General features: G+C 29.9%; 1 protein-coding gene across 1 annotated transcript in view; it reads left to right on the forward strand.

The window, feature by feature from the left end:
- LOC106478506 overlaps positions 1 to 11,359 on the forward strand; it is a 64,689-nt gene that overhangs the window by 2,311 nt on the left and 51,019 nt on the right. The window contains exons 2-5 of the mRNA XM_022382133.1: positions 2,429 to 2,864; positions 8,039 to 8,153; positions 9,606 to 9,783; positions 10,889 to 11,098. Of these exons, the coding sequence (XP_022237841.1) occupies positions 8,094 to 8,153; positions 9,606 to 9,783; positions 10,889 to 11,098 (448 nt within the window). The 5' untranslated portion in view covers positions 2,429 to 2,864; positions 8,039 to 8,093. The remainder of the gene's footprint in view (positions 1 to 2,428; positions 2,865 to 8,038; positions 8,154 to 9,605; positions 9,784 to 10,888; positions 11,099 to 11,359) is intronic.

The following is an 11,359-nucleotide window of genomic DNA, read 5'->3' on the forward strand; positions in this document are numbered from 1 at the left end:
ATCATTTAGTGAGTTGGGCAAATAAATGGCAGATGGGTTTTAATTATAATAAATGCAAGATAATGCATGTGGTTTATCATAATTTGAATTATAAGTATAATTTGGATGGGAATAACCTTAATAGTGTTATGAAGGAAAGGGATCTTGGTATAATAGTCGATCAGTCTCTAAAGCCATCCAAGCAGTGTGCTGTTGCTAGTGGTAGGTCAAATAGAATTTTAGGTTGTATGTATAGAAATATTGAATACAAATCTAAAGAACTCATACTTTCATTGTACAAGTCATTTGGAATATTATGTTCACTCTTGGGTTCCTTATTAGGAAGGACATTGAATTGTTGGAAAGGGTTCAAAGGAGGGCTACTAGAATGGTGCTTGGGATGGAGGGGTTGTCATATGACGAGAGGCAGAAATCTCTCCAATTTTCTCTTGAAAAAAGGAAGAGTTGGAGGGTATCTGATTGAGGTGTTTAAGACTGTAAAGGAAATTGATAGTGTTGATGTATCATTTTTTTTATATTTAACTATGAGAATAGTAGGACTAGGGGACACATAAATTTTGGCAAGGTAGGAGTCATCTTCAGTAAGGCGGTTTTATTTTTCTAACAGGGTGGTTGGTCTTTGGAATGGGTTGCCTTCAGATGTTGTAGAGGCAGTAGATTTAAGTGAGTTTAAGAAAAAGCTTGAAAAGTATATGAAGGAAAGGGACTGGGTTTAACATTTTTTTAATTTTATTAATCATTTTAATTTAGTTTTCGAGGATGGAACAGCCGAGATGGACCAATAGATCCCATGTTGTCCCAAAATAATATGTTATATGTTATTTTTACTTGTCATTGTTGAAACTAGTCTAAAGTATATATTAAGTTATGGTTTTAATTTGTATAAAGTCTTAAGTTTTACTTTGAAGTCTTTTGTCAATTTAGGTTAGCAAATACCATAAATAAAAAGAGCCTCTGATACTCAGGCAGTGATAGTATGATTATGAAGTTTTATGATTAATATAGTTGTAGTGATTAGTTTTCATATTTTTGCTACTAATACTACCACTATTATTAAGTTTGAGGGATATTCTCCAGAATGACACCATCAGATTACCATTTTTTTTTATTTGCTGCAACACTATCTTAATGGGAAAACTTATGCAAATGTGGAAGGTGTTAAAGAAGACATTGACATGTTTTTTGCTTAAAAGCCAAGTGATTTCTTTAATCAGAGTGTTAACAACCTGATTGTAAGATGGAAAAGCATCATTGATAAGAGTCGAGACTATTTGATTTAATAAATATTTTGTTTTGATATACAAGTTGTTCTGATTTTTTCATCTAAAAATAAGTGACATTAATTTACTGATGACCTAATACATATATATGTGTGTAGCAATTTCTAAACTGTTAAGTTTGCTGTCATTCTATAAATTTCTATCTTTTATATATGTATATGTTTCAAAAGCACTGATAAATAAAAACTTATGATTACTTTAATTAACTTAGGGTTGCATTTTATTTCAGATTAAAAAATATTTAGTTATTATTAAAGCCAAAATAAATAAATTAGGCAAATTGTTTTGAAGTCTGTGTAATTAATGATTAGTTTGAATTGCACACTGATATCAGCAAATATGTTCTTGACCTAAGTGATCCGCATGATTAGTTTTGAATTGCACACTGATATCAGCAAGTATGTTCTTGTCCTAAGTGATCCACATGATTAGTTTTGAATTGCACACTGATATCAGCAAGTATGTTCTTGACCTAAGTGATTCACATGATTAGTTTTTAATTGCACAATTAGGCAAATTGTTTTGAAGTCTGTGTAATTAATGATTAGTTTTGAATTGCACACTGATATCAGCAAGTATGTTCTTGACCTAAGTGATCTGCATGATTACTTTTGAATTGCACACTGATATCAGCAAGTATGTTCTTGACCTAAGTGATCCACATGATTAGTTTTGAACTGCACACTGATATCAGCAAGTATGTTCTTGACCTAAGTGATTCACATGATTAGTTTTTAATTGCACAATAATATCAGCAAGTATGTTCTTGATCTAAGTGATCCGCATTACTCTTTGTTATCTGGCTGAGACTTTAATATTGTATTTACATTTTGAAAATTCACAGTAATTCTTCTAAAATGTTTTAGTAATAGGAATTAAGTGTAAAAATTATAAAGACTTATAATGATGTTTTATCTCTTGTACAATGCAAAAGTGATGTAACCATTCATTTTATTTATTCAGTTCTATCTCTATATACTTGCTCATTTTACCCCATCTTGCCTGTATCCTATTGATTTTATATGGTAAGTATAAGTAAGGATATTACTGTTGTTTAAAGTTGCTGTGTACCTTTTCTTAAAGTGGAACTAAGATGAAAAACTTGTAAATTCATAATATTCACCTTGATCTTTTTCTTTATTTTGCAGGATTTCCTGACAAAACCTGAAAAAAGAAAGAAATTATCAGTTACTACAACTATGGATCAATGGCTTGTTTCATATTAGAATTTATAAGCAGTAAAGCCTTCATAGTTAAAATCGGATGTTGTCTTTGAAGCTTGTTGCTTGCAGATCTCTGAAACAGCCATGAAGATTTTCTAGAAATGTTTATTAACAAAGAATTAGATTTGGTTGCTGCAGACATTAATCTGGTATCACTCTTTTTCAAAGCTGAGACTTTGATTTGACTTAGATCCAATAGGAACTGTGTATTTTAAGCATTCTCTGTGTACTTCTGTCAAAAACTGTTCTGGTTAGCTTGTGCTCATTGAGTACACTAAATGTTTGTAAATATTAAGAGCTTAACTTGGTAGCAATAATTTTTTTGTATAGTTAAAGTGTGGAACAACTGATTATCTCAAAGGTAAGCTACAGTTAGTTTGATGAATTTAAGTAAAATCAGATAATATTTTGATATAATCATATAATCTTTATGGATAATTACATAATATTTATATGTTATTAGGTAATCTTTTTATATAATCTGATAGTAATTGTATGATCAGATAGTCTCTAAGTGTAGTTAGCTAATCTTAATATTTGAATAGGTGAGCTCTGTATATGTTTTTAAGTAACTCATTTGGTATAGTATATATTTATATATTTCCTAACTTGTAAACACTAAAGAAATATGAAAAATAATTATCTAATTGAAGGACTTCTAGCTGCTGTACAATTTCAGAATATTCCACAACTGCAAAAATGATAAAGGTGGGAATTCTGTGAGAAACGTTTGTTTTCTATTCAGTTGGAGCTATTAAACATACTTAGAATGAACTTTCAATAACTTAGTTTTTAGTTAGTTGATGCCTAAAGGTCCCGTAGAATTAACATTATACACTTATCTTAGCATTGGGTAATCTGCTTGATAATTATTGAAAATACCTCTAAATTTTAAATCCTAAGTGCTGACCTGTCCTCAGATGAGAGTTTCACATTTCTATTGTAAGGATTATAAGTGTGTGTAATCTCTTCTTGTGAAGAGGAAATGTATGGTCGATAATAATATTTTTTAGACCTGTTATATATTAGTATGATATGTTTTTCTTATGTTGGCATTCAGTCATCTACTTATCTATAAATAAAAACTAAACCTAGTCTGACATATCCAGTTATTTGTTGCAATAATAACAACAAAGTAACCTTACCAGTATTCTGCTGCCTCACTGTTCTCAAAGATATATGTTATACTCAGTTTAAACCAATGCCTCAGCTAAACCCTTTCCTAAGTTTATAATTTAAAAAGATATAAAATCCTGCTTAACCAAAAGCTTATACTTGCATGCAGCTTCCTAGAAATTTGCCATCAATTAAAACATATTACTCTTATGACTATTGATTCTTTCCATTGAAGGTAAGCTTGAGTGATTGTCTTCATTCTTCATGTTATTTAACACAGTTAATTTAACAGTTCTTTTCAGTACCCTCTCAGCAAATAGTACACCAAATATTTATATTAAAAAAGCATAGTGTATGCAAGATCTTATTCATTGGATGTAATTGTTTTTTTAAAACATAAATTATGAACTGCCCTGCAGAACAAACCTATCAAGTACTGAAAGCAATAGTTGAGCTCTATACGTAAATGTGACTCAAACTGTAAAAAAAAGAAACTGTTTATTTATCGAGAATTTTTTCTTTGTATAGGTAAAGTATCTTATGATTAAAATATTTTGGTTGTTGGGGGTGGGGGCAGGAGAAACAATCCACCCTCCCAAAAGAAAATTAGTAGAACCTGACAATAAAGACCAATTTAATGCTTTTTTATACTGTATGAGCTATAAAGCTACAATAGAGTCTGATACCAAGTTTCATTCTGCAGCATATTTATCTGGACAGACATGCTTACCTTCAAATACACCATTTTAAGTGGCACATTTGCTAATATAACTATATATATTTTATGTGCATTTTTAGTCATACAAAGGATAGGTTGTTCCACTGATCTGATTGGTTTCTGAATATTTTTATCATGATTTGTATTTTTCTCTGGTTTATGATTGTCCAGATATATTAATTTAAATGGCTTTGTAATACCGTTACTGAAATTTTGAGGTTGTTTAAACTAATATTATAAATCTTTAAGTTATTTCTGGAAATGCCTTTCATTTTTTAGCCATGCGATGGAGTAATTTCAGATACCTAATAGAATGGAATACATTGTGAATTGTGATGTAGTAGTTTAGTTTCTTACTCTGTGAATAATTTTCACAATTATTTCATTACTGGACCTATACAGGATTTCAAGTAAGAAGAACATAATAACATCTAGACCTCACACATCTTGTCAACAAGACCTTTCCCTTAATAACAGAGCACTTGGGTACACTGGGAAAGTAACATGGCAAACCTTGGTCGAAATGCTATAGAGTGTAGATCACGTCTTGCTGGTATTAGGCTTACCAAAATAATAATTATACTAAAAATGTATGTCCACATGAATACAGTGTAATATTTTGTTTGAAATTATATTATTAAAATATCTTCAGATAGAATAGCCTTTTATATCTATCGCTAGGACTATTCAGTGACTGTGATATTTTAGTTGCTGTAAAAAGCTTTAGCTCAAGGAAAGTGCAAGCTGAAAGGTTGGATAAATAATGTTTTTTTTTCTGGAGCATAATTCATGTGATTGACAGCGCCCTTAGGGCTAATTGTTGGAGTTTCAATTATACTGCCAATCACACCAAATTTTTATTGAGTGGAGGATTGCAGTGGTGAGTGGAGCTCACAGTTTGCTAACTCGAGGTAATTTACAGTTAGAATAAAGAAACTGAGACTGATATTTAAAACAATACATCAAATTTATTTAAGTTTCTCAACATAAAATATATTTCTTTAATCATTAATCATTGACTTTTCATTATAGGACATGTTTGGGTTAACAACACTATTATTTGTATCTCGTTCATAACACTAAGTTTCTTAGCTTTTATATGTTTCTTTAGAGTCCATTCAATTCACATTAATTGATTAGGAGAGAAATAGTTTCATTAGTTACAACATAGTTGAGCTAGTAAATCTTTGCAGTTGAGGAACTTTCATAACTACTGGCTTATCAGTGACTCTGGGGAGAATCTCTATTCTTCCTGGAGAGAACTCATTTTTAGCTCCAGACATGAGTTTTTAAATCATATTTTTTGTATTCTGTCGACCTTCGAAATAGCATTCCTAACTACCCACAAGTAGTTCTAACACTTTATTGACCAATCTGTGCAACTTCCCAGGCTAATCCAAAACAAGAACCAAAACTCTCAAGTAATTGATTACTGTGATGGTGAGTGCTCCAGTTGCCTTTTCACTTGTACTATTACACTGGTCTGGAGTAACTGATCTCGCATCAAAGTGCCAATTTGAGATGTTATCATAAACTTTTTAGTAGCCTTTACTGTACTACTAACTTAGTGTCGTAAGTTTATCATTGTCAATCTTATGGTTAGCATTTTCCTCAACACCCTGTTGTAGCTCCATTTTTTATAACTCCTAACTCATGATTCTCAATACCACTTAACCAGCTAGCTGTACTTTCCTAGCTCTTGACCTTATTTCGTAATAAAGATGTCTTTACTTATGCTGTTTTTTAATGTATATGTTCACTTAAAAAAAAACTCAGAAAATTGTTATAACTTCTTTCCTACATTCTTTTAAAATACTAAAAACACTCAAGCAATTGTAAAATTCCCTCAAACATATCCAATTGTTTCAGTCACTTTTAAAATGAGTTCTTTACTCCAGTATTTACTGGCTATAAAAAACTCGTGAATGTCTTATTCTATACCAAGGAGTTTGAGTTTAGAAAGAGCAAAACTATATTGTTTGTTAAGTCAATGAACATTTATAAATTTGTGTTGTTTAGCTGTTAAAGAAGTAAATTTATTTGCATAACAGTTTTATCAACTGCAAATTCACAGAGCATATCCAGAGCCTTTTTTCAGACTTTCTGATTTTGGTTAAAATTCTGTTTTCTTTATTTTCCCTTTATAACATAAAAACATGTCTAAACTTTTATACATGCTTGGAAAATATTTCTTAGTTTTGTTCTTTATGTAGCCATAAAACAATACAACCATGTTTCATTAATTTGGTAATCTTACATTCCATTATTGTCAAACATTTTTAACCTACGTGGTCAACTATACATCAGCTCAAAACTTATCTTAAAAGGGCATGGAGCAACAAAATGGAGAAAGGTAAATGACTTACTTATCAGTGGCTGTATGTTACAAAACTTGAGATTTTTTTCAATTATCTGTTTAAATTGCTGTTAATATGAAGATTCATGGTTTATTGCTGAAAAAAATTTTTAGAAGTTCATATTTTTATGTAAAGTTGTTCTGTAGTTTGCCAGTACAGTAGAAAGCAAAAAACTTTAAAATTTGTATCAACAGGTATTTGTTTTTGGTCTGAAAATAATTCCCACTTGATTTATGCATAAAATAAAAAGCATTTGAATTTTTAGATAGTTGGATATCTTATTCATTTTGAAATTTTATTTTGCATACAAAACTTATATTCTTAAGAAAATGAATGTGTCAGAAAAAAATCTTCTTTATGTGTCTTTTATAGCTTCAACAACGTTTTTTTAAGGAAATGTTATGAGAACTATTTACATGATATTTCTTCTATTAAAAAAATCAGTACAGGGGCTGTACAAATAAATAGAAACACCCAGTGGCAACAGCTTGATAATGTGTTGTTCCACTTTTCGTTGTTAGAACTGCTTCAATTTTTTATAATAAGGCATCATCAAGTTCCTGAAAAGTATGATAATGAATTAGATTCCATTCCTTGAGGACACAGTTGGACATAAAGTAGAGTGGTTTCAGTCACTGATATTCCAACCATGCCGTAAAACTTTTGATATTGTTTTTCTTGCATAGCGAAGAAGTTGTATAGTTTGGGTCACAAAATCAACTGTTAATTAGGCTTCTGAAATCTGTCCTCTTTGAAATTAGTTAAGTCAGTTTACTTTTCTATGTTGTATGACAATTGCATGTATCATATATTTAAGTAATACAGATCATTTGTCCAAAAGGTCATTAGAATAAGAAATTAATCAGTCACCCAAGGATTTTGTCCAATTAACATCTTGGGAAGAATGTATACATCTTTAAGCTTGTGTTTCCTTTTTTTGAACTCCTGTATTTTTTATTATGAATCTATTTCCACAAAACACATATTTCATTATTTTTTCTTACATATTATCTAGATTATTAATAATTTATGTGCTATTTATATTTCCATATACAATAACCATGATTGAAAACATTTATTCAGTAGGTTTTGCATTAAATTATTTTATTTTACCAAGAAACATTATAATGTAATTATCTGTTAATAACTGTGTTCTTTTAATTTTTTTATGAACTACAAAGAAGGTTTTCAGACCTACATTACAATGATAATATTACTAATGTACATACAAAACACAAGGTGAGAATAACTAGGCTAAACATTTCATGAGGGTAAACAAGGATGTCAGTTTAATCATTGGTGGCATTATTATTATGTGATATTTTGTAAGAGGTTTATATGTAGGGTTTATCGTCCATGCCGCATTGAGGAGACCGAAGTAATTCTGTTCTCAGAAAGCATGCGAAGGCCTGTTATCTGTGGGGATGCTAACATTATAAAAATGACAACACCAAACCAGGTAAACTTTGTTACATTAGTATACTACCTAATTGAGTGTTAAGGAAGTAAAAAAAAACTTGTTGAAAATAATTACTATTTTAACCATAGTTTTCATTAAACTTAGTTTTTGAGGTGGTTATAATTAATAATAATTATTTACTTTTTTAATTTTATTTTTTAGTTATTTTTTATTACTTGTAATATATATTGTATTGTTCTTTTTGCACTGTTAACATGTAGTCTAGTGTTGTTTTTGAATGCATTAATTTTTGAGATATATGTATGAATGTATACTGTAATATCAATAAGATGATTTTATACACTTAAACAGTTTTGTGTTTATAAGATATATGTAGACAGATGGTACCTCCAATATTGTGTTCGAGTTAGAGTAGTTTGAGGAAACACAGTTATGTTCCTCTAAAGTATATTGCATGTAAAAAAGAAAACAAGTAAGAAAAATCTTATAACTTACTTAGTGCATCCTTTTTATTAGTTGATTAATTCTATCACACTTTAATTTCTTCTTTGGTTTTTATTATATAACAAATCCATGGAACTAGCAGATTTGTCAGTTTTTTGCTTTTTGGGTGTTTTTTCTACTTCACATTGTGAGTAGAACTGTTAACAAGCTAGAATGATGCTGTGAATTTATATTTATGGTTAACTAAGTTATTTTTAAGGAACTCTTTCTATTTTTGTATCGTGAACCACATCTTGTGGCTGTTCTCCAGATATCTGTCAGTTGTACATTCTACAGTCATTCTGATCTTATGTTCAGCTTCACATCTACCTTTTTCCTCTCTCTATTATATATAATACATGTATTTCACACGACTCAGTAAGGTTATTGTGTTTTAGTGAAGTTATTTAGCAGCATTTATTTTTCTGTCCTAAAGTGTTTATGGATACTTGTGGTTAGAGTAGTATGCTATGCTGTAATTTTTAATTAACATTTATATCCTGTCTTTTCTGCTATTGTTTATAAATATTTAGAATTAAATTGTTTTTGTAATTCACATGTAGCAAATAATGTATGTTGCAGTGTTGTCATATTTTACATTTTCTTGCATGTTTGTAATTTTAGAGCTATATCAATAAACATCAAATTGATGGCTTGCTATTGATTCTGTTAGTTTCATTTTTGTTTAGAAGAGTATTGAAGCTCATAATAAGTTTCTAGTGCATTAGAAAGGTTCATATACATTTGTTTCTTATGCTATCTGATGAACTTATGCATTGTAAAAGTAGTGACTGCTCGATTAAAAACTGATTTGTAAAAAGACCATATCCTGTATGTTTAGTGTTGTTAGTTCTTTGTTAAGTAGATATGATGTCTGTTACTTTGTATCACTTGAAATATGTGTACTGTATTGACTTAAATTATTTATTACTTGATGTTTTGCTGCTACTGGCAAGAGACTTACAGTCTATGAAAGTTGTTTTTGTTTGTTTTTTTATATCATATCAGCAAAATCATGAAACTGGCTGTGAAAGCCATATGGATCGATTTCGGAAGTTTCTTAGTTCTTCCCAAACCAGAAGAAAAACCTTTGGAGTTCCTTTAGAAGTCTTAGTAGAAAGAAACTCTTCTCAGAGTTCAGTACCTTTTGTGGTGAACAGGCTTTGCCACTTTATTCTGGAAAATGGTGAGGAGGTTCTTTTATATAGTGTGATTCCTCTTGAGCATTTATTGTTAACAATGCACAACTGTAATATCATTTTGTCATATTTTTGTTTTCTAGAAGCTCTTACTTCATTCAAATTGTGAACTAGAAAAATTTTCCTGAAAATAAGCTTTTTAATTTTCTGTATTCTTTATATTAATTTCATTTAATCATATGTTGACTTAATTCCAGAAAAATATGAGTATTACTTTATAAATTTAAATTAATTTGTTATAGTTAGTGAATTTTGGGTGATTTTAAATACCTTATATTTTAGCACTATTTCATTCTAAATAAGAGTTACTTAAACAGTATGGATATTCTGTTAGAAGTTCTGGAGGTATCTCATAAATTTGGATAATAAATGAGGTACAAAAACAGCTAGAAATTTGATATAATTCCTTGAAATGTGTTGATGCTTCACCAACATTAATACTTGCGAAACACCAATGTATGTTAAATAATGCTTTTATATCCTATCTTTATGGGCCAGGTGGTTAGGCAGCTCGACTCACAATCTGTGGGTCGCAGGTTCGAATCCCTGTCCCACTAAACATGATCGCCCTTTCAGCCATGTGGGTATTATAATGTAATGGACAATCCCACTATTCATTGGTAAAAGAGTAGCCCAAGAGTTGGCGGTGGGTGGGGATGACTAGCTGCCTTTCCTCTAGTCTTACACTGCTAAATTAGGGACGGCTAGCACAAATACCCATAGTGTAGCTTTGTGCAAAATTCAAAACAAACAAACAAACCTATTTTTTACTTTTTTTAATGGATATTTTATGTTTGTAACCGTGAAGTCAATAGTTCTTACAAAATCCACATTCAAAGAAAAAATATTGAAATATTGTTTAGTTATGATGTTGAATTTACAAAAATATTTCTTCTACATTTTGGCATTCATATTAATTAATGTTCACTGAATTTTCTTAGATGAAACATTAGTATGGTAGTATATATATATATATATATATATTAAGAAACATATTTTAATGAGATTAATTATTAATGTGATTTGCATATTTATTTTTTTGTGCCAAACAGTATGTTAAGAGTGATAAGTGTTGAGAATTTTTATTTATAGGTTTAAAGCAGGAAGGTATATTTAGAATAGAGGGGAATGCCCACTTGATAGACAAACTGAAAACTGCTTTTGATCAGACTGGAGATGCTCTGTTAGAAACAGAAGGTGATGTGCCATCTGTTGCCAGTTTACTGAAGCTCTTCTTTCAAGAACTTCCAGAGCCTGTCGTCCCTGTTTCACTGTGTCCTGAATTTCTTAATGCAGTTAGAGGTGATGTGTTTTTTAGTTTTAGTTTTTTTTACACTTCAGTCTGGAGGGAAGTACAAGTACATATGAGTTTTGTATTATTTATTAAACAGAAATATAAGAGAACAGTAAAATGGAGCCAATTTTAATATTTTTATTCTTAGTTTTTTTAGTATGGCTTGAAAGAATATAAAATTATAAAGGTGATACTTTCAGCTAAATATATCATTTTGTTTAAAAATTTATAATATATAAACTTGTAAATTTTTAACTATATATATATAT

This window comes from Limulus polyphemus, unplaced genomic scaffold (assembly GCF_000517525.1).
Source record: "Limulus polyphemus unplaced genomic scaffold, Limulus_polyphemus-2.1.2 Scaffold219, whole genome shotgun sequence".
Classification (NCBI taxonomy): domain Eukaryota; kingdom Metazoa; phylum Arthropoda; class Merostomata; order Xiphosura; family Limulidae; genus Limulus; species Limulus polyphemus.